This window comes from Pocillopora damicornis, chromosome 7, assembly GCF_964200805.1.
Source record: "Pocillopora damicornis chromosome 7, jaPocDami1.2, whole genome shotgun sequence".
NCBI classification, from domain to species: domain Eukaryota; kingdom Metazoa; phylum Cnidaria; class Anthozoa; order Scleractinia; family Pocilloporidae; genus Pocillopora; species Pocillopora damicornis.
Genome location: NC_142676.1, coordinates 1,647,211 through 1,670,142, shown reverse-complemented (window position 1 = coordinate 1,670,142; position 22,932 = coordinate 1,647,211). Strand labels below are relative to the sequence as shown.

At 38.6% G+C, this 22,932-nt stretch overlaps 3 protein-coding genes across 4 annotated transcripts; 2 read left to right on the top strand and 1 right to left on the bottom strand.

The window, feature by feature from the left end:
• Window positions 1-567: 567 nt before the first annotated feature.
• LOC113670954 (uncharacterized) lies at window positions 568-13,648 on the bottom strand. The gene is made up of 24 exons (XM_027187169.2): window positions 13,389-13,648; window positions 11,277-11,443; window positions 10,768-10,922; window positions 9,945-10,075; window positions 9,521-9,656; window positions 8,954-9,084; window positions 8,606-8,848; window positions 8,116-8,208; window positions 7,436-7,539; window positions 7,132-7,233; window positions 6,736-6,807; window positions 5,994-6,124; window positions 5,397-5,483; window positions 4,945-5,010; window positions 4,625-4,717; window positions 4,234-4,300; window positions 3,877-4,041; window positions 3,615-3,661; window positions 3,448-3,489; window positions 3,098-3,284; window positions 2,702-2,962; window positions 2,302-2,426; window positions 1,958-2,050; window positions 568-1,051 (listed from the first exon to the last, which is right to left on the bottom strand). Exons 1-24 carry the CDS (start codon window positions 13,498-13,500, stop codon window positions 925-927), a joined length of 2,937 nt encoding a protein of 978 aa, XP_027042970.2. The 5' UTR covers window positions 13,501-13,648; the 3' UTR covers window positions 568-924.
• Window positions 13,649-14,227: 579 nt separating this feature from the next.
• LOC113670951 (uncharacterized) lies at window positions 14,228-19,044 on the top strand. Its single transcript, XM_027187165.2, has 3 exons — window positions 14,228-14,308; window positions 15,145-15,823; window positions 16,388-19,044. Exons 2-3 carry the CDS (start codon window positions 15,154-15,156, stop codon window positions 18,160-18,162), a joined length of 2,445 nt encoding a protein of 814 aa, XP_027042966.2. The 5' UTR covers window positions 14,228-14,308; window positions 15,145-15,153; the 3' UTR covers window positions 18,163-19,044.
• Window positions 19,045-20,613: 1,569 nt separating this feature from the next.
• On the top strand, window positions 20,614-22,813 carry LOC113670952 (anti-lipopolysaccharide factor). Of its 2 annotated transcripts, none has more exons than XM_027187166.2 (3): window positions 20,614-20,743; window positions 20,961-21,062; window positions 21,927-22,813. In XM_027187166.2, exons 2-3 carry the CDS (start codon window positions 20,994-20,996, stop codon window positions 22,128-22,130), a joined length of 273 nt encoding a protein of 90 aa, XP_027042967.2. In that variant the 5' UTR covers window positions 20,614-20,743; window positions 20,961-20,993; the 3' UTR covers window positions 22,131-22,813. The 2 variants fall into 2 exon arrangements, with proteins under 2 accessions (XP_027042967.2, XP_089067319.1); XM_089211193.1 differs by having other exon boundaries at window positions 20,693-20,812.
• Window positions 22,814-22,932: the final 119 nt, after the last annotated feature.

The window sequence follows — 22,932 nt, the reverse complement described above, 5'->3', positions numbered from 1 at the left end:
TGGCGTGAAAACTTTCCCAAGATATTCTTAAATTTATGTCGTATTGTCTTACCCAGCATCAATACGTTGCCTTTTTTGGATAAATTTAAAGTAATTACTTTAAGTACAAACCAAGTATGACCAGAAATTGAGATGTTCTTCAATGTATCATGCAATAGCAAAAAAAAGTTGCAAATGCGGACACAGAAAAAAAATCTAACCCCAAGGATTGGGTTGATTGTCTCCTTAAAAGTAAAATTCACAATTATTTAATCTTGAATTCTACCTCTCCATCGGAGAAATGAATGGGTTAAATAAAAACGCTCTTAACTGACTCATTGTGTATTTTTTCATGAACCAATTACAAAGAACGTACATTACTACTATTTCCCTTTAAGAGTGTGCATGCATAAAGAATTTTACTACGTGTAATCTTACTGCGTATCTCCCTTCCCCCCCTCCTCCTTCCCCATTCCGAGCTCCTCTCAAAATCCCCACGGATATATTTTTTTTCTTCTTTTTGATGAAAAGAGATGATGATGTAACCATTTCGATGCATAGTTTCAAAGAAAAACAAATAGAACATAATTATGTAATACTTTTATTTTCTTCACCTATGAAGGATAATGCAAACTCAGTTTGGAAATCGCACTTCAATTCAGTCCTTTTTCTCTGACTTCTTTCCTTTCAAACTAAGCCATCATTAAAATTTGTTCAAGAATCCTTGTCCTTGGCAATTTAGGCTGAGGTTTCCTCATATACTTTTCATGGCGAAAATGCTAAGGTTTCCTCAGATTGTAAATTTCGTGGTAAAATGGTTCTATACTGAAAAGAAAATTTGATCAAGGGTTAAACTTGATATGTACATCTGTGAAGCCAGGTATAGTTTTGAATGGTTCTTTTGTTTAGATTATTTTAAGTTAAATTCAGTATTTAGAGATGCGTTCAATTTTCGTCCTTGGGAAGCAGATGGGGCAGGAAGTTTTGAAGAAGCTGTAAGGCACTGAGGAGTCCGCCATGTTTGTTCCGTAACAGGTAAGCCTTTTGGTAAATATCTACGAGCGCCAACAATCTGAAAACGAACAAATTATAATATCACTATCTAGTGGATCGCTCAACACGCCGGTTATAAGATGACAACTCACAAGAATGTTTGGTCATCCACACTGCTTACATGTAAATACATATACTAACAAATATTCTTAAAAGTACACATTGCGACATACTCATCGCTGTAACTCAATTATGCTTAAAGATACGACACGACAACAAGAGGAATGAGAAGATCTGGTAGGAAGCCCTTAAACCCAGCAATGGAATGTGTCAATCTCACTGAAGTAAGTGAGCACTGTCAGGTAGCCTCTCGAACAACAGTGACGTTCGAGACATGCACGCAAGGGTCACCCTAGGTCTGTTCTTCTGAGTGGAAATAATTTAATAGTGGACAGCTTAGATAATTATTAGTTTTGTCAGTTAAAACGATTTAAGAAATAAATGAAAGTAAAAAGATCGTACTTTGACTCCCAGAAGAGACTCCCAAAGTTTTTATCTTGATCTTACACCAAATTCTTATAACTAATTTACAAAGAATTGTATAGCAGCAAGAGGAGAGAATTAACAATCAGATCTTGGGAGTTGAAGGGTTAAGTGAGGAAAACTAAGTGGAATTTAACACACGTCCAAGCAGAAGCGTTAACTGTTCCTCTCTGTCCTTCATTTTCTTGTCATGACAGTCGTTTCTTTTTTTCGCCTCTTCTTCCAAAATTGTTTGACCCTTGTCAACGCTGTTTCAACATGAATTTTGAATAAGGACGCGAACCATTTTTCTCCTTGGTAGTTTTTGATCCTGAGATAGCGACAGCAAAACGAAATCGAAAAGCAACCAGGGTCGATACAACATAGCACTGAGGCTAAATGTGTCCATACAGAGATTAAAAGAAGAGTTTAGCAGAAGTACGACAGTACATGTTGAGCTTACTTGTTTGCTAGGTCTGTTTTGGTGATGGCTGGAAGATCCTTTAGAGAAGTGCTTGAATTCTGCTTTTTGTTTAAAATCAGCGACCGACAAATCCTAGAAAAAGTGTTCAATCAGGAAAGGTAAAGATAATGGCTGAAGTAATGACATGGCCACACGAGGCCAGTTTCGTTGATTTTACGAGTCATTGACAAAGTAAAAAAAAAAGAAAACAGAAGGTTCCCACCCGGATTCGAACTCAAGTTATCATGTTCTGTAGACTAGAGCGGGCGCTCGCTTCAGGACTATTGAGCCGTTAGCCTCCTTTAATAAATTAATAGTAAGCAAGTAAATAATTGGTACATCACCTAGTGGTAAATAATAATATTTCAACCAAAACTTCAAGTTCCTTCATAATCTCTGTTTTCTGTTTACATTTGAGTTCCGCTGCTATGAATGTCTTGTGACAGTTTCGTATCTGACGCACAGCTCTCTATAAAATGGGGAAAAAAAATCTGTTGTTAGAATGTGGTAGGCGAAAAATCTCCTAGTCAAAAGCTTGCTTTTCAGTGTACTCCAACTGCCGCACAGGCTGTTAAAACAGACGGTTACAGAATAAGTCTGGAAACAATTTTCAAAGCGTACTTGAAAATGGAAAGAGGGAAAGGAAAGTAGTAAAGCACCTGCTTAAAATTTGACTAGGCGGAAAGGATAGTCAAAACAACCTCCCATATCTCAAAAAAAAAAAAACATTTAGCTTCTTAGTACCTGTAGACTGTCCGAAGTAACTTTGTCAAGATTACACGAGCCTTCAGTCTCCAGCAGTCGCCACAGCAGCTGACTTCCCGGACCTTGCGCAACAGGATGAACCCTTCTGTTATCACTTGGGACACATGACTCCAGCGAACCATCTTTGATTAAATTGGAATGTGTAGTGCCTAGGTCCATTAGTGCTCGGCCAAATGTCCCGGATGAGTCCATGAACACGTGGTGACTAAGGACATCAGGAAGAGTGGACTTCATGGTAGACTAAGAGGGTACAAATTGTGTTCTTAGTGAATCTCATAAAATTAAACGAAATAAGATACTTGTTGCAAAATTCGTGAAAAACTTCAATAATTCTGTGAGAACAAAACCTTCTGAGAAACCGAACAGGAAACTTACCAAATCTAAGGAGGCCTTCCACGCTAACCCTGCACCCGCAAGGAATGCTGGGATGCTGACACTCAGTGGATTCACGTGACCAGGTAATGACCAATCACAGATGACGATACCTAAAGCGTTGCAGGAAACAGCTGCTTGAACAGCATTGTTCATCACTGCTATACTCTCGTCCGTGTTTCCACAAACACTGGGAAGAAAATGTTTAAAATATCAGAGAGGCATTGTTCCTAAATGGATGCACGAGCGGTTTAATCTTAAACTTACTTATTTAAAAGCGAGAGAATCTTTCTATGTAATTTGGGGCCTTCGTTTTAGATAGGACAAAAATAGTAAATCGATAAACTTCTCACCTGTTCCATGATCCGGTTCCTGGGCAGACAAAAAAGCTAATACTGAAATTGAAACGAAAAAAAATGTGTCATCTAAATCTTGAAATTACCTATCATCAAAATGGTATCACCGACTTTGAACTTGATACCAGACGAATGTCGAGTGTGGAACATTTAAACATACTCACCCAGCATCGGCTAGTGATTTGCAATATTTAAAAAAGTCGTGATCAACCTAAAACAAAGAAGGAAAACAGCCTTTAATTATTCAAGAAATTGAGGTCCGTACGTGTGCAGCAAAGGGGTTTTTTGCGATCATGGTAATCAAAAGAGGTTCCTTTACCTCGCATACTAAGTTTTACACGTCTCAGACGCGTTTGTATAATCTGTCTTCCAACGAAAAAATGCTTTGAATACAAATGAATGAAAAAACAGAAATGCTATAAATACCGTGTGCCCATATTCCATAGCTATCACCCCTGGAGGAAGATTCCATAGCTGCTCTGGGTCATCGTGGAGGGCGTTGGCCCAAAACTGCAAGGTCCGACCGTGTCTACAACAAGATCTGTGCATGGATCGGAGATGACCCATGTAAACTTCGTCCACTCCTTTTGCCTAAGAAGAACAGTCAGAAACTTAAGGCTTGGTCCATTTATGAGGCCTGGTCAAGCGAAAAAAATTACTTCTTGCCGTTGTATATGTAAAGCGAAAGAAAATTCCTTAAGCGGAAGGGTGTATAAGTGTTGTTTTCCAGTGCCCTTTAAGAACGTAATGACGAAATAGAACAACATTGTGTCGCAAAACTACCTGTGCTATAACGTGCGATTTTCCTTTTCCAAATTCTGGTGCCAAGTCCAAGCCGACGTGAGCAAACCTGAATGACACAAGCGCTGAGTTAGAAAAAAAAACCTAGCCATCAAGAAAAAGCTTTTGCTGTTCGTAGTGTTCTCCGGAAGTACCACCGGCCGGGTTTTTTTCACTTAAAGAAGACAAAACACATAAATACCTATATCTACCTATTAAAATATCGTGATCTAGATGCTGATATGAATATCTTGTGTACTTTATAGACAATTTAGCTATTTTGTAGCCAACAAAAAAAGTCTTTCCTACTTTTATCGATAGATAGTAAAGTACTTGTAATTGGTTTATCGGTAGACAAATCTAACAGATGTAGTAAGTGATTAGTAATCTTTACCTTGTGGATGAAAAACATGCGAAAGTTTGCGCATGAAGACCAAGAACCATAGTTATGCTCTCATCGTTTGTTGGACAGAGACTGGATGGCAGTCTACATTATCAGGAAAATAAAAGAAGTACGCTCAGCGACAAAAGAACTCCTGCGGTAGAGAAGCTAATCTTAATAATTTTAGTTCTTTGTTTGCCTTTTCGCAAAGCTCAAGAATTGCTAGAGTTTGGAAAAGACTTCGAAATATTAGTTCAGTTAAAGAGATAAACAAAAATGAGGCGATGATAAACCAAAAGGAGCAAAGATGGATAGGAACGAAGTTTCTATACCTTTGTTGGCGAGGATCGAAATCAACCTCTTCCTCTGCTAGATGTTTATACATTTTGAACTTCAGCCTGCGAAAGAGAATTCATACATAAATATCACTTTTTTATGATAACTTAGCACACTTGTGAGGCTGTTCTTTTTTCTGAATGAGCAAAGCTAGTGGGTCCCAGACTGGTGCGAGGGTACGTTAGCCGACAATTTATAGAACAGACACACCGGATCCAAAAGATACAACATTTCAAATTTTTGACGGAGTTAGCGTGTAGAAAATTCTCTTCCTCAAAGTGATTTGTTAATGGTTACCACAAACACAAACCGGAAAGTAACGACAAAGGCGAACTGGAGGAAACGTGGAAACAGGGTAGACTTCAACAAGCGACAAGCCTATGCAAATTTGCGAAAGTGTGTGTACAGCGTTTCGATTCCGTGAACAGTAACAAAGTTGTTAACTCACCACTGACTGAACCCAGATAAACTGTCAACATGCGGTACAAGCTCAATATATCTTCTTTTACAGTAACTGTCTATTTTGATGATATCACTGTAGAAAATAATCGAAGAAAGCTAAAAATTGAACACAAACAGACGATAACAATAACGAAAATAAACAGAAAAAATAAACAATGAAACTAAACGAGAAAACGATTTATGGAAAACTGTAGTTTCATGTAATTATTTTCGTATACTGTAACGAAAAGTAAAGCAGAGAGAGTTTCCCTTTAAGCTTTTCAGATTATACTACAAAGTTTCACTCATTCCTCCGGATGGAATGCTGGTCCATCGCAGTGTACCCACCCCCCCCCCCCCCCATCTCCCCACCCTCCCTCCTAGCTTTTTGTTAGTTTTTAGTGACAGTTCACGAGTTCCCATTTACCCGCCTGAATAGAGAGGGGCGCTGTGAGATTCAAAGTATCTTGCCAAAGAACACAACACAATGACCTGGCAAGGTCTCAACCCGGACATTCGATCCAGAGTCCACGGCATGTGCAGACCAAAAAGCTACCGTGTCTCCCACAACAAAATGACATATATAACAGTTACGACTTCACACCTTGCGTCATAAGCCGTGTTGTTCCGCCAAACTGTCTCGTGTCCAGCAAAGGAAAATGTGTTCTGCATGTATAATTGTAGCTGGTTGATTTTCATGGCCGACAAAATGTCGATAAGGGAAAACACTGTTTCCTGGGTGGAAAAGAAATAACATGACTTGTAAGTTATTCACTTTTGACTCCCAGTAGTAACTTATGTCTTACTTCTCCGTACGATATCAATACATTTCCAGGTGACGAGAATTGACAAAGTTCATTGCTGAAGCGTTTCATTTTGACAAAAACAGTACAATTTCTTGATTAATTTAGAGAGAAATTTACAGAAGCAAAAAGAATAATAGCGTGTCAGATCTTTTTACTTGGAAAACTATAAAAATTATAGATTCGTGAAATGTAGCTCCATTCCACCCCATTGCTCATTCTTGACAATGGTGACGCTTTCTCCAATTATTGCAGCATAATGTGAATACAAGAGCACTACTGTTTGTCTAGTTAGTATCAGAAACTCATCGGAGGTAAAACATGTAACTCCTCGATTAGAAATTTGCACCGTTACTAGTGTGCAAGACGACATGTTTGAGATACCATTGCTTGAGTTCAGTTGAGTAACTCGCCTAGTATATTCATTTACGAGGAATCGTGGAGAGGCTTTTCTTTAAAAGATTATGTACCGCGCTCAGATAAATATTCGTAATAAGAGAACATATTTTTTTGTATCAAAAATGCACAAGTACGTGTACTTACTAATGTTGGAACACGCCCTGTTGAAACATCCCATAACACTCCCCTGAATTTCAAGTCTGGCCAGTCGTTGATCTTAAACGAAACACAAGGTAAAGAGTAGTTTAATACATGTCCTTAAGGTCATTTCCAAACCAGCACCCCCCCCCCCATGAAATGTTTGTCCATAGCAGGTAACCCCCCCCCCCTTGCATTTCGTAAGTTCTTCCTGGTAACCATTTACACTCCTGAGTGGAGACTGGTACTTCAATAGAAAAGCGTGTTGTCTAAGAACGCGAAATAAATAACGCGACAAACGTTCGACCCAGAACCTCTCGATCCTGCCGGTTTCCCACGACAGAGTCCAAAAAGTCTTATGATTAAACGTACTCGTAAATGATGTTAACATGACTACGTTACCTGCGCTTGTGGTATCCCATTTCCATGGAAAAGTCGAAATATCTGAAGTAAAGTGTTTACAGCATACCACAACCCTGGGAGATCACTCGCAGCTATAACAACCTGTTGTTAATGAAAGTACATTTAATGTGGTTCTTCAGAGGAAAGGTACTCACAAGAGCACGCAAAAGTCAACAATTATAACCGCGAAAAGGGAGAGATCTGTTCTAGCTTTGCATATTAATATGCGGGGAACGACGCAAAGTCAGTTTTCTGACTAATTACAGAACCTCGAAAAGTAAAACCACAAAGCTGTATATTGTACCTTAACAGTTGAAATAGTAATCCTATAGCTCTCTGACTTGTTGAATGAATGAGGACACACATGACACTCTATGCTACTTGCAACACTCCCTCTCCTTGTGGAGGCTGTGGGTTTGAACAGAAAATACACATGGATAAAGAGATACTGTGAAAGGTTTATAAAAAAAAGATATGAAGTACTGACAGAACAACAAAACAAAACTGGGGTTTGAAAGCCTTTCCCATATTATAAGAAAACAAGCCATTTTTTTTCTACTTCACCCAAAAAACAACAATCGACAAACCCTCCTAGTAGTCAGTGATCCATGGCCGCTGTTGTCAAGTGGTAGTTATGCTACTTTTTAGTTCAATGGTCTTAAAATTCAACGCAAGTTTTCATGATTGTTTTTTTTCAGCGAGCATTGCGTAATTATATGCAAATCTCATCACTCCAATCTTTTCACAGACCTTCCCTGACCCCTTCCCCCCAGGGAGTGTTAATTAGTACTCCGGAATTTTTTTTTTTCAAGAAACGTTTTCAAGTAAGAATAAAAGCAAAAAAGATGCCCAATCGTTGACCCAGGGAAGGCTGGGATATGCATTACTAATCAATTCAGGAGGAAAAGAAAAACTTCAGGGCCTACTTACAAAATAAACTTTGTTTATCAAAGCAGCTTTCTGAAACAATTACGCGTCTCTTACCCTCTCCCACAACCTTTAGGTCCAAGGAATATCCAACTTGCTGAAAACTTTCTTCCACTGTGTTCCAAATCTCAACAATTTCTTGAAAGTTATCTGTGGATGTTTTATTGAAGTCAGTACCTCGATCAAGCAAGTTTTTGATTTTCATTGCTACTGGCAAGGACAACTTCACTGTAAAACACGTCTTGGATATGCATGCGAGATACCATAAACCTGGCATCAAACATTCAATTCCTCGTTTTACTAAATAAATACGTTGGCCATTTTCCTTTACTTAGTTAAATCAAGAATTGCTTTTGCTAATATGATCCTTATAAACACGTCTGAACAACGCTGTCACAAAAACAGCAATTAAGACGTAAACGGTTTCGCTACAACATTATTTATTAATTGTACGATTCATAACTCGCTTAGTAAACATACACAAACAAACAAACAAGCAGACCACTACAAAAAGAACAGCTACGTTAAGATTTTGAAGTTACCTCACCTGATTTTAACTCCCTAAATATCACAATTGGAAGGACAGATGTGGGGAAAAACCTTGGACCCTTCATTTGGGTAGTTACTTGAGGGTGTGGCCAGACAAGACGGAACAGGGGATCAAGGGTATCACTGTTGGCTGGTGGGGTCATTCCAGAGAGTGTCTGTAGATAAGACTTGAACAAAGGAGTGGATGGCAGAGAGGAAGTACTTGCTGGTGTCAGAGTACTGGTCTCTGACGGCAGTGATTCTGTCACATGAAATTTAAAAAGTTATAAAATTATAAAAGCAGTCACAAAATTGGAGAATTTGTTTGATTTAAAGAACATTTACATTCTATAATTCATTGATGTACCTGAATCCAAGGCCTGCTGAGTGGCAGCTCCATTGGCGACAGGCTTTTCTTCCCTTATGACAGGTGATGTTAGTAACTCTTGCATTTCAACGGTAGTAACTAAATTAAGTGCTGTTTTCCCTTTGCATGGTCTGGAACAAAAGGTATGTTTTACAAATGCAGTTTTTTTTATAGTGTTGAGAGTATGGAAAGACATGGCAGAACATAAATTTTTTAATTTAGGTAGGTTGAAATATAATTTGTTAGCCTCATAAAAATACTCCAACTCTAAAAGTGAACACAAAATATGCAAAAACACAACCATTCTTGTAGAGAAAACCACTTTACCAATAGGAAAAAAAATCAATTTTTTTTCACTTTTAATCATTAAAAAGGAAACCCGTATTTACTTTATTTTGGAAATTTAGCGAAATTGCACTTCACTCAATTGAGAATAAAAAATGCATCTAAAACATTTAGCATCTACATGTAAGCAAATCCCAAATAGTCCAGGAGGGTTGGTATCATCATGAATAATGAAATTTTTTGTTGATGTAAATTTTTTATTAATTACCTAAAATTACTCACCCTTCTTTAGCCTTAATATCTGTTGCTGCCCCATATTCCAGTAATATTCTGACAATCTCTAAATCTCCTCTGTTGACTGCGTCGTGAAGGGGAGTTACTCCAGCTTTGTTAGTGATGTTTACATTGGCTTCATGTTCTGTGTTCAATGAATTCCAAATTCTTATTAATTTATGTTCTTCCTCGTCATAAGCCCTATTCTTTGTTATTTGTTATTAAAATTTGTTTATGTTGCCATGTCAGTAACTTCATTTCTATGTGGTGCATCCCCTAGTAAGAAAAAACCTGGATGTGCCCCTGTAAGTTGATCTGAAGAAGACTTTGGGTAGACCACAGGATGGTTTTTAAGTACCACTATTCATGTCTACACAAGTAAAGATAATACACATGATGAATTAACAGAACACTTTGTATTAAGCCAACTTACCACATAGAAGTTTCACAATGTCAGCATTTCCATAGCTGGCAGCCCAATGGAGTACTTTGTTATCACTTGTTGCTCCATCACTGGCATTCACACTGACTCCTGCCTTTAGCAGTTTACGTACCCTGGGAGTACTGTGGATCATGAATGAATGAACATGATCATGAGTAATAGGATTAATCTATCAAATAGCCATAAATTATTTAATGTACAAAATTGAATGCAATGAAGGGCCACTTAGATTGGTGAGGTCACCAGAACAAGTATCCCAAATTCACAACAATGTGATGCATGGTCAGGTCCTCCTGTCATTTCACAGAAGACCCTGTTTAATATTACTACAGTATATGAAATACATAGTCGGCCAAGTTCCTGGAATATAACATTTCTTAAAAAAAAAATCATTCAAAACTTAGCTCAATACAAATACATGTAAATTTATATTGGGCTGCTCCTCATCTTATATACAGAATTGCTTAATTACATGTAGTTTACTAATTAAAAGTATGGATTGAAAACTCTAGGTTCGAGACCAGACTGTGTCACTGTGTTATGTTCTTAACCCTTAAACTTCGACGAGTTTAAGGGTTGATCCAGTACTAAATTCTCTGAACTAACATTATAAGAATTATATGGTTGACAGTAAGGAGAATTACTAATTTGATCTGGGAGTTAAAGGGTTAAGGCAAAACATTTAACTCTCACAGTGCCTGTCTTCACTCAAGAGATCATCAAATGAGCACCGGCAAACTTGCTGTGAATTATAAGTAATGGTGTTGGTAATACAGCTACTTGCTTCATAATTGTAATTTTAATTAATACTTACTTTGAGTTTGCAGTAGCCTGGAGTAGTTCCTCATTATATACTCCCAAGATTGACTTGTCTGTACAGTAATCAAATGATGTTGCTCCTTCCTTGTTTGGAATGGTGGGATCAGATCCAGCTGCTAACAAAGCCCTTACAGCATCTGCATAACTGAGCTAAAAAGTATTCAAAGAAATTATATCAACTGGCAAAAATTTTACCCCCCCCCCCCCCCACATGGAGAATTTGTTTAATAATAGAGAGATCTTTTTAGTTGGTGATCATTTCTTTTATTCTCATGACTTAATGTTTGATTCAGGGCTGATATTGCAAAATTAAATGCTTGTCACTCTTTGAGGGTCGAAGGATTTGGAAATTTAAAACCCGTCTTTCACGATATGTTTATGAATACATGACAACAACACAGACAATTTGACTGGAATGAAAAAGTTTAAACCCAAGAAAAATTCGTAAACCTCAAGAAAAATTTAAAGTGCAAAGTTCAATTTTGGATTTTCTTGCAGACTTACCTTAGTAGCAAGATGAAGACATGTACCAGCATCGTTGTCGACATAGTTCATCATCATCTTCAAAATATCATAAGGATCATCATACTCATCATAATAAAACTGTTTAGGAACACCCAATTGAGCTTCTTCTTCTTCATCATCTCCAAAGAGCCCATCCTCTTCTCTGTCTATTAAAATTTGATGATAATATCTTGTGATTTTAAAATAGCACCACTGCTACTAAGACATTACAAAGAAATATATATGAAGTACTACAAACTACTGATTCAGAACTGAATGCTTTCCCAAAAAAATCACTTCAAGTTATTTTTAAGATATGGAAAGGGTGTTATAGACTCTAATCAATAATTGCAGTGAGTGATACATGCAAACAGACATACAGTGTACAAGGACGCTGAAATACTCGATTGTTCAACACAGTTTTTTATATGCCTGCCTACTTTTTGTAAAATTCAAAGCTGTGATATCATCTTCATGACAAATCAGCATGCAAGCATTTTCTTAGGCAACCTAAACATATCTAATGATGTGATCTTTAAATTTCCGAAATTTTTCCAAATTTCCAGATGTGTTCAATAATTTTCAAAGAGTAAAATAATGGCTTTGAAAAACTTAGGGTCATTTGCCAAGAATATCTGCCTCTAGTAATGAAAATATATTAAAATTTGTAATATACACATTCCTGAAATTCCTGAAATATATCACTTAGAGGTACAAGTGATGATCTGAATTTCTATAGTCTGGTAATGTGAGCCGGAAAGGAATAAGAGTGGTCAATTCATAGGTGTGAAAACTACACCTATTTAGCAAGTATTAGATAAGTGCACAGAAAAATGAATTTTATGTGCAAGTATGAATTACCAACTCACAGTATATAAATTGCAAATAAACAGGTGTTGATCAGATGTACTTGTGCAGCACCACAAAGCCAATTGGGGACACAGTACATAAACAGATTTATTGCATCCATTTTGAAATCACTGGTGATCCTAGCAATCTGACTAGCCCTCATTGGTATGATTTATTCATAAATTACACCATTTTTTCCTGTAAATAGCACATTTTCCAAGCCTATAACAAACCTTTACTTTAACAAAACAACCAATCATATTTCAAGAATTGTTTATAGAAACCAATAACATTAAAGGAAAATGAAAAACATTTTTTGCAACTTTTTACCAATCAGCTCAGTGCTGAATCAATAAGCTATTTCTAAACCCTAAAAAAAATCCTGTATTTGAGCAGCTGAAATTTACAATTTCAAAATGGATGTACTAAAGTGGTAATAGAACCTTGTGTTGTGCAATTTTGGTCTGAGATCATACTTGTGATTTCAAATCAAACTTACTCTGTGTGATCTTTTGACTTAGAAATAACTTGTATGATATGATTGCAGATCTAATTGCACTCCATTCAGTCTAATTACAATTAAGAATACAGTTTAACGGACTGAAAGTCAACTTGTAAATTACCTGAATCACTAGAAAAACTTAAGGGAGTTGTCAGAATGTGATCTATGGTTGCTAGGACCTGTCTAGCCAGGAAGCTGCTCCATAGTCGTTTAACTCATCAATAATTTTTAAAACATTTTGAGATGACCGAGACAAACAAACAGAAACTCTCATGCACAGGACTAGAGTTGGTGAGTTTAGTAAAGAGGGATCATCTGATTTGATTTTGGTACAAACATGCACTCATTGCAATACCAATATCACCGTACCTTCGGTAAAACTATCAAACCATATAAGAAATTAGAAATTCAGTCTACATATATCGAAGAGTGGGTTGGTGACAAACGTACAGCTTAATGTACCTTAAATTTTGAGCCTTTTATTTCTCTCATTTAACTCATTTTAAGACTAGAATGAAGCTTTAATTTATTGCGATTTTCAGTTGCATAGCATATGAAATTGAAAACCGGCTGATACAGTAAACAGGTGTGTTATGATTGACCAGCTCGGATATCATTGAATCAAATCTATCTACTTAAAATCATCTGTGTTATGCATCAGCAGACTTAATATACACCTTGTTAGATGCAGAAAAATGGTGTAATAAGACAAAACTCGCATAACCTGATCATATACTGGAAATAACAATTAATTTTCTTACAATCTGCAGCTGTCGAAAGTATGCTCCGAATAATGTCTGTTCTGTGGAGGAGTATCGCAGACCTAAGGTTAGATACACTCTCTTTCAAGGCTTCCTCGTCGTCCATCATCATGATAATCGTTTTAAAAAATGTCTTCTTCCACAATTTTTCTCCACGTATGAACCTGAAATAAAATAGATTAATTTCAATTCTTGGATTTTGTGCCTCTTCCCTGCCACGTTCAAGTTAAGGAGCGCACGAACTTCAAATATACTGACCAGCGGTATATTGATATATATCGTATAAATTACAGGAAAATTCTCGAGCATAGGTAACTAAGGTTGTCAATAATTTTTTTTTTGTCAAAAAATAGGCAGGCGAAAATCCACGTAGTCTCAGGCCATTTTGCGGCAACTACCTGTGAGTTGTCCTCAAATACAGAAAATAAGTGTATTTGCGCTGATTATCACTCCAACGTTTGGCTAAATAGAGTTATTGAAATAAGTCACAGAATGCTGGAAATCTCGTCTCGATTTTTTCAGGGAGTGTGTCCCAGGACCCCCCTAGAGTGACCCAGAGTTTGGTATAACGCTTCCGCAGAGATAATTTTTTTTGTTAAGACTAATCAATCGTCCATTTGCCGGAATCTACTGCCTCTGTGATTTTTCTAAAGCTAACATTATTTTTTTGGAAAAATATTCGAAAAATTGCAAGTCTATTCTTTGAGTATTAGCCTTTGCGGTTTATCACTGTCGGAGCCATAAAGGTTATCACTCTAAATCATGACGGCTATGTCAAAAATAGACGTATCAAGTGGTAGGGGTTTGGCCCCATGAATGATCACGTGAAAAATATCGTAATTATCGAATAACTTCCTGTTTGTACTTTACATCCACATAGCAACACTATTTCCTCCAGTTTTAGCACATTGAGATTACAGGTACGTATCTTTTATTGCTCTATGTTCCCTCGAAGCAAGTTGTGATGCGTTATTGATCTTTTTCTTGTCGTAGAAAAATTGCTCTTGGGGTTTACAGTTAGAATTCAGCGGAAGTCGCGCGCAATCCTCGTCGGAATATACTATTTTCCTCTTCCTGCTTGCAAGCTAGCAATCGTTACTGAATTTTTCGGCAGCTTTGTTTGATAATTCATGAGTGTTTTTCTTGATTGTTATTAAACTTTTACCATTGGAAAGATAAGTAAAAGATTTTTAAGTCTTTTGGTGTGCAATCTTATCAGAGCATCAATGTTAATTAGACATGATCATTTCTAATATTTTATGGAAGTTTGACGCATCTAAAAGGGTTTTCAACGTTTTTGGATCAGCTGCTACTTTTCTGGATAAGTTTTAAGGAATTTATGAATTAGAATATCTTTCATTTGTACGGCAGCATATGCGTGAGAAATGCGAATTGTTGCTTGAGGCATTATAAAAGACTTAATAGTTTTCAGTCACCATTATTTCCTGTTCACTGAATCGTGAAATGCAAATTTCGTAAAATGGTTGTTCAAAGTACTGAGAACTTCTGACACTCATAATTTGATTCTTTGCAGATATAATTATCTTATTAGACGTTTTGGCGTGTAGTAAACCTCTCGATTAGGATTTCGGTTCTTGCTCCTTGACATCTGCTCAAAAGTTTATCAAAACCGAGATCACGCAACCATTGCGTGACCATCTAAGTGTGTCACAAATTCTTTAGTTTGTTGGTTACAAATTTCAAATATTTGCAGTAAGTGCAATAGTTAACTAGCATGTCATTGTTATTGCTACAGAAACTACTCATGGCCAGTGCTGCACCGACTGCTTCATCCACAAAGGAAACAACAAACTATGCTAGGTTGTGCCGTCTGCTTGTGGGTCTTGGAAGCCAGGCTCTCAGGGAAACATTTGATGCCATCCATGCACCGGGAAATCTACACACGATTTTGGGGACAAACAAACCCACTTTGCAATCTCTCAGAGCAAAGAAGATTATCAATCCAATTCAATGGGGGAAACTTTTCCCCGCCATCCCTACCTCAGTATCCTCACGCGATTTTGACACAACTCTCTTGGTGGTTCTGTTGAGAAACCTGTGCGGCTTAACTGCCCCGCTAACCGGCTGGGACGCATTACCTGCCATAGCAGACCTTAGTAAGGAAGCAGATATTGCCCGGGTTAAGCATTTTAGGAACACTGTGTACGGTCACGCCGAGAAAGCTTCTGTTGATGACGTGAAGTTCAATGACTACTGGCGTGACATCCGGGACACTCTGGTCAGATTGGGAGGCGTTACTTATGAAGCTGCTATTGACGATCTCAGAAACGAGTGCATGGACCCTGAAGTTGGAGATCACTTCATGGAATTACTGAGTCAATGGAAAAAGGACGAGAACAACATTAAAGATCAGCTGGACGAAATAAAGAAAAGACTTGATGTCCTGACGGCTTCAAAAGAAACAACTGATCAAGGTACGTTTTCAGCAGGAGCAGGAGCTTGCTCTCATATATCGCGTTTCAGCACACACGTTTTTCGGACGTTGGCCGGTGGTCTGGCACTCATAATGAGGTGCTATATCCCTTAGCAGATCTCGCTGGCTCGCGTTGCTGAAGGCTTCATACTTTCCTGCGAGCGAACAAACGCTCTTGTTGAAGCGCTGAAGACGACCTCCTGCTCGCGAGTAATTTTTTTTTAAATAAGTGAAAGAAACATATTGACACTAAGAGCTACTGGTAAAGTGTAAGCCTGCTTTTGTGGGCACTTTCAAATATCAAGCGTCGAAGCCAAGGGACCTTTTGGATGGCTTTGTCATTCGTTGCTTTGAAGTGCACACATAACGGTCAGCTTCACAGGCTATGTATTGCACCAAAACATTTGATGTTGTTAACAGAGCAAAAATTTAATAGGAACAAAATTTCTGAACAGTTACTTACAAGGAACAGACTTCTAAGAACGTGGATAAGATGTTTCTCTTGTAAAACGTAAAATCAATTGATACTGGTATGAAAATAATATTTTCTCGCTTTGCTTTTTAGGTGAAACCTCTACATCAGGAGAAGTTTTGAGTAGACGGGCAATGTGCAAGTACCACGAGAGCGAAGAAGTTGAGCATTACTGTTTGAAGTGTAAGGTTTGCATCTGTCAGAATTGTCAACAAGTACGTCATAGAAGGCACTCATGGGTTAAAATACAACAAGCTGCTGATGAGCGAAAGGCCCCAATTGCAAGGATCCTTTACGACGCTAAAGCAGAAATCGTTGTCGTCGAGAGTAAAATCAATAAGCAAATCGAGCTGAGGACGAAAAGCAAAGCTAGAATGACTGCCGCGGTAAACAAGGTGAATGAAACTGTTGAAGAACTCGTCCAAGTGCTGAGAGATCAGGAAAAGCTGATGAAGGAAAAACTAACTCAGATTTATCAATCACAAGAAAAAGATCTTGAGGCGCAACTAGTAAAATTTCAAATGTTTGCTAGAGAAATGAAAAGATCCGTCGAACGTGGCGAAGGTATTTTTCAAAGAAACGTCGCTCTAGAAATCCTTGAAGAGGAGCATTCTATCTTCTCTCCCTGTAAAGAGCTTTTGGATCAATGTCAGAAACTGGAAATCTACAAACCAGAAGATGTCAACTATGTTGTCAACAAAGAAAATGTATCGGCTTTGAGACAACTATTTCAGCTGCCATTGGGTGAAGTTATTGAGCACGATCATTCTCAATCAAAAACCGAAGGAGAAGGCTTGAAAGAAGCGGAACAAGGCCTCGGGACTAACTTTACAATCACGACACGAGACTTAGAAGGAAAACAGTTTTATAGCGAGCAAGAGGAAGTGACCGTGACTATCAAGTCACCAGATGGAGAAGAGGAGACACAAGTGGAAGATTGCAAAGATGGAACGTACAATGTGCATTACACTCCGAAAAGTGTCGGACAACACGACGTTAGAATCGAGGTGAATGGGTGGCCGCTGACTGGTAGTCCTTGGAGAGTGAACGTGAAGCCGCATAAGTACCAAGTGGTGAACTCCCATGGAACACGTGGACAAGGAGAAGGCGAATTTGACTTCCCATGGAACATTGCGAAGAACGATAATACAGGAGACATCGCCGTGGCAGACTTTCGTAATAAGCGCGTTCATTTGTTTGATGCCGAGTGGAAATACCTTAGGACAATAGGGGGAGCGACAGGATCACAAACTGGCGCAGCTGTCAAGATGGGTCGCCCGTGGTCAGTAGCATTTTCAAGGAATGGTGACATGATCCTGATTCACGGCGATAAAAACTCAAGAAAAATGTCTGTCCTTACCAATGGCGGTCAATTTATCGAACAGTTCAGTGAGCACGTGATTGATCCACGCAGTGTCTTTATCAAAACTGATGGTGAAAGTCATGTGATCGTGTGTGATTCAGCTGACCACAAAATCAAGGTCCTGTCGCCGGACGGTGCAGAATTACTACAGTCTTTCGGTGCCCCGGATTGTGACGCTTGCCCCAGTTGTGTTGTTTATCATCAAGAAACTTATTTTGTGTCGTATATGATGGCTAATTGTGTCACCGTTTTCAACAGGGAGGGTATCCCTCTCTTTCACATTGGCAGTCAAGGAGAAGTGCAATACCCCTCGGGTTTAGCCGTGGATGTGTTTGATAACTTGATCATCTGTGGCGACAATAAGCTTCATATGTTTACGCTGAACGGAAAGTTTCTCGCCTCATTTGATCAAGAAATCCAGAGACCCTGGGCTATGACTGTTTGTAAGAACGGCGACTTGCTGGTTACTGATCTAACGAAACATAATGTTCTTGTTTTTAGGTGAGCTTTGCTTTAGATCGCGAAATCCGAAGGTCTGAGGACTGATCGAATCCTCGCACAGTGCATGTTTAAGATACTTTTGCCCTAATATCGCACGCGCAATTATATTGCGATATATCTATTTAACGGTAGAATTAAATATTTACGGTTACTCGTAATTCATTACTAGTAGTAAATTGTCTTTATCACTGAAAGACGCTTACAATTATCATATACAAATAAAAAAGGGTCAATAGAGATGAATAATTTTTTTCCGAAATCGCTGACGGGCCCGGGCATAATCGTTTTAGTTTCCGTGAGGTCAAATTTAAGCGTAAACAACAACTCAAACTGTGTTTATAAAGCTGTTCTAAGTTTCAACAATGACAAAGTTTTGTTCACTAACTCAAAATATTGCTACACAAATCCCTTGTTTGTTAGTATTACCATAAGATCAACATGACATGATTTTCAAAAAACCATCATCTCTGTGAACATGAATGGCATCTGATATCACGCATCTTCTAAAAGAAAATCATTCATGCAGATCATAGAAATTTATTCAAAATTCACTACTGTTGCACATGCACAGCGATCGAGCAGCGCAATATGTTATCCAACCAAGGGTTATAGCTAGTAATGACGACACAATGTATACCATCCTCTTAAAATCTTTCGTTTCCTATTGCTTCCCTAACATCAGTATGCATATTCTCCATAGTGTTCTCTATACATTTGCTAAGGTGCTGACAAGGAGAATTTGTTTAACAATCAAGAGCTTCTTTAGTTGGTGATCGTTTCTTTAACTCTCAGAACCTTAATGTTTGATTCACTGGCGATATTGTAAGGAGAAATTAGAAACCAATCACTCTTAAGAGTTAATGTATTAAAGAAGGTCAATCACGATGAGAAGACGTCAAAGGCATCCTTACCCATACGTTCCCAAAATCACATACCAGTTAGAAAATTAGGAATTAATCCTTTCAGCCTAGGATCAATTGTATTTTTCCAAGGATAGAAAATTTCAAGAATGGAAATTCGTTTTCCGACCATGCATTAAGTAATTCTGAAGGGACATCATCGAGAAAAAAGATTCAATGGCCTTAATAAGCTGTGACCAGAATCCACTCTTAAATTACCCGCAGCGCAATAATAACTACTTGCAGTAACAGTTCCTCCACGAGATCTAAAAAAGTTAAATTAGGATATGGCATTGTCATTGACAACTTGTATTTAGAAACTCCTCTATCTGACCTATTCTGCGGCGGCATTAATTAAAGAAGCTAAGAGGGATTCACCCAATGATCTAATTACCATGAGGGAAGATTTGTTCCCCAAGAGTTGAAAGAGCAGGATTTAAACCTAAAACAAACCTTTAGAAATCTTGGTCGAAGCAACTCTTGCAAAACCTATGGCTGCAGCTTGTTTGCATAGACGTCCTTAGAGGAAACGTACAGATCAAACAAACCAATTCCTCATCGACTACTTCAACAAATTCCTCTTCATAGCCAGTCAGAAGTTGATTGAGCGCCGTGGGCTATGAGGAACTCGAGTTTAATCGAATTGGTCTTCTGCCCCTTCTTTGCGCATGAAAAGGGCTAGCCCCACTTAAATTCATGACGAAGCGACCGAAAATACTAGCAATAACCTTCAAAGCCTTTCGCCGCGAGCTATTTTACCTTGGACTGCACCTACTCTAGGAGGTTCACGCGGCTCCGATTCCTCGTGACTAACGACGGATTTACAATTATTCGAGCTAGAGGAGGGCGGGAAATTCTGACAGTCGTGACCATTTCCGGCTTTATTTCACAGTAGTGCGGAGTTATACGACAATCTTCCGATTTCGGACAATGTTCTGGAGTTTTTGGAGCTTTGAATTTGGTCGGTCAGCTCGAAATGTTTTGTTCTGCTTTCGGTCTGTAACTGATATGTATTATTAACAGCGGAAACTTGAAATCTAAACCTCGCAAGAATGGCTTCGAAGCTGGACCAGAATCGAGCAGAAGTAAAGGGGGATAAAAAAATGGTAAATCATTTTTATTTTTCTTGTGGGCTAAGTTAAAGCATATTTTCTTTACTTGCGTGAACTCAATCTTACCTAAAATACAATTTCAAGTATGAAGTGTCAAATGGAAATTAAAAATGGCTCTCAAACAACCTTTGTCAGCGAATGGGCTCTCACAGGCGCTGCTGCACGAGCATTTCGCGGGATTATCAGGGAGTCGCGAGAGACGAGTGGGCAATTGAAGTGAAACGGTAGGAGACGTGCAAATCTTCTGGTATAATCACTTTTCGTGCCAGACGCAGACCTCCACAACTTGCCCTGTCGAGTCGGGATGCCCGTGAGATACTCGTGCAGCGGCGCAAATGATAGCCTGCTTGTAGGCCTGTGCAATTTCAACTGCATGTAAGGTGCGTTGGGAGCGAGGAAAATATTTAGACGATTCCTCTCTCTATTAATTACCAGGTCGAGCCCCTTGAATTGAACCGGAAGTCTGGGGACGAAGTTATCAAAGCGTGGTGGAGTGGGAGAAACCGGAACTACTTCCGGTATTATTTCATATAACGTCGATGCGAGAATTCGGACTGGCCGTCCAAATTGCGAGGTACGTTTAACAGTTTCGATGTAATTTCTGTCAAACAAGCTTTCCAAGGCCTGACACCGAAAACAGAAGGTGATCTCGTATATAATTCGAATGCTGCGACGATAGCTAGGTACTTTTTCTGGTGTACATCGATAGAATTTCCGCTGCAAGCTTTTGAATCCATAAAATGCGCGTGTAATAAATTTTCAACGTATTATGATGCAATCGTTTTTAACAGGTGAAATTTATTGGCACAAAAATCCTTAAAGAGATGAAAGTTATTCAGGAGTTGGCAACTTTGTACTCAGCTCTTCTGCTCCTAACTGGCGAATCTGGAGAGGTTGGTGACTTGTCTCGTTCGATATCAGCGAAGCAAATCATAACAGGCACTTTAAACCTACATTTGTCAGTGAATATGCAAAATATACGTCTCAATACGTCGATGTGGTGATGGTTTACGAAAATAAACTGGGACGAATCTGTCATGATACTTGGCATCATCACTAAAGTTCAACTCTTCATTTTCGAATTCACGGCACACTTCTCGGTAAAACAGTGGGGAAATATAACTTTCACTTTCGAGAGTGAGAGTGTTGTTTTGTTTTGTTTGAGCGGTCCTTTGTTATTTGTAATTCAACTGCACTGCAGGGAGCCCTACATCTCTATCAATTATCGGTAGAAAAATAAACCTGAGGATTGTGTGTGAAACTTTGTGCTGAAGATCGGGGGGCTCATTCACTAAGCTAAGCGCATGCTTTTAGAATTAACCATATCCTTTGCGTTTTTTTCGGCACTAGCGAATCACTTTAGATTTGTTTCCAGCGTGAGTCCGAGGTGTTAATGCTTGAGCGGGTGAAATTTCAGAAAAAATATTATTGCCACGAAAAACATTGGATATTTTTCCAAGCCAGGTTGGTGCTGTGCTAAAGATACGGTCAACACCGAAATGTATGTGGCGGACGGGGGAGGGGGGAGGGGGGAGGGGAAAGGGTTGAGAAGGTGGGCTGTGTTCCCTCAGGAAACTTTTTGTTGCGGAGCTACAACCCCCCAAAATCACTTCCCCCTCCGCCCCCCTTGGTCTATGCCAAGTTCTTGTCCAAGTCAAAAACAACTCAAATTTTCCACTTCTCCAGTACGATCGATAATCGTCCTATGCAAATGATGATCTCTTCCTGACTTTATTCATTTCCATTTTTTTTTATAGCTAAATTTTAAGGAGAGAGTGATTAAATACAAGGCCGAAGGCAGAGTGCACAAGCTGAAGTGGGTGTATGATGGAGTGGCATGGGATATCCAGAGCGGCATCAGTGTTAAGGCAAAGCACTATAAGAGCAAACATGGAGCGATTGAACACGCTGTCAAGGAACTCATTGACAAACTTGCATCTCATGGGATAATAACAAAGTGATGTCCAAGTTCTCAGTGAACTGTAACATGCTAGATTCGCTTTCTGCTCCATACTTCTTTCCTCACTGTCCCATAACTTTGAACTTTTTCAAAGAGGGTGAACCGTTAGTCGTAAAACAGAAACAAAACGAAATTTTCAGGCATAAAAATTGACAAATTTTAAAAGCTAGTCGCAAAGGAACTTCTCTTAATCGCAACACAAAGAATTTAAACCGTTATGGCCGTAAAATGGACAAAATGTTAGAGTAATTAATCACCCCATTGGAACCCTCTGACGTGTTGGATGAAGTCAATTAATAAGAGGACCATGGAGAATGCAAAGGGGTCAGAGCCAGAAATAGACAGGAAATCTTATCACTCATCCGTTTTTATCAATAATCCGTTTTCATCGCCGCCGGACCATATTTATAAGATTTGATTGATAAACAACGTTTTTCACCCGCATATTTATGCCATGCAACGGATTAATTTCGATCCTTGCGTAAAAATACCTCACGTACGTTGTTTTTGGTTCACGGCATTCGTTAACAATCACGAGAATAATTTTTTTTGTGGACATTCTGGATGAGAAAAAAATAGTCCTTCCGTAGACGTCATGCATTTCCCTAAATCTTTTTTGTTTTTGTTTTTTTGCCATTTTGTAATTATGATATATCAGTAGAAATAAAAAAGGAGTTACATATACATTGATATAATATAGCTGAAGATTTAGCATGAGGCGAGGAAACCCGTAGGGAAACCAAGAGAGTTATTCGAGCTACAGGCTCCTAATATTTTACAAAGGTGAGTTATCAGTTTTATGG

What these genes read in the sequence shown, in the direction of transcription:
- LOC113670951 (XM_027187165.2), top strand. Translation starts at nt 15,154, where the DNA reads ATGGCCAGTGCTGCACCGACTGCTTCATCCACAAAGGAAACAACAAAC. An exon ending in AAAAGAAACAACTGATCAAG is followed by an intron (nt 15,824 to 16,387) that starts GTACGTTTTCAG and finishes TTTGCTTTTTAG; the next exon opens with GTGAAACCTCTACATCAGGA.
- LOC113670954 (XM_027187169.2), bottom strand. Translation starts at nt 13,500, where the DNA reads ATGATGATGGACGACGAGGAAGCCTTGAAAGAGAGTGTATCTAACCTT. An exon ending in GTCTTCATCTTGCTACTAAG is followed by an intron (nt 10,923 to 11,276) that starts GTAAGTCTGCAA and finishes AATACTTTTTAG; the next exon opens with CTCAGTTATGCAGATGCTGT. An exon ending in CCTAAAGGTTGTGGGAGAGG is followed by an intron (nt 7,540 to 8,115) that starts GTAAGAGACGCG and finishes TCAAACCCACAG; the next exon opens with CCTCCACAAGGAGAGGGAGT.
- LOC113670952 (XM_027187166.2), top strand. Translation starts at nt 20,994, where the DNA reads ATGAAAGTTATTCAGGAGTTGGCAACTTTGTACTCAGCTCTTCTGCTC. An exon ending in TAACTGGCGAATCTGGAGAG is followed by an intron (nt 21,063 to 21,926) that starts GTTGGTGACTTG and finishes TTTTTTTTATAG; the next exon opens with CTAAATTTTAAGGAGAGAGT.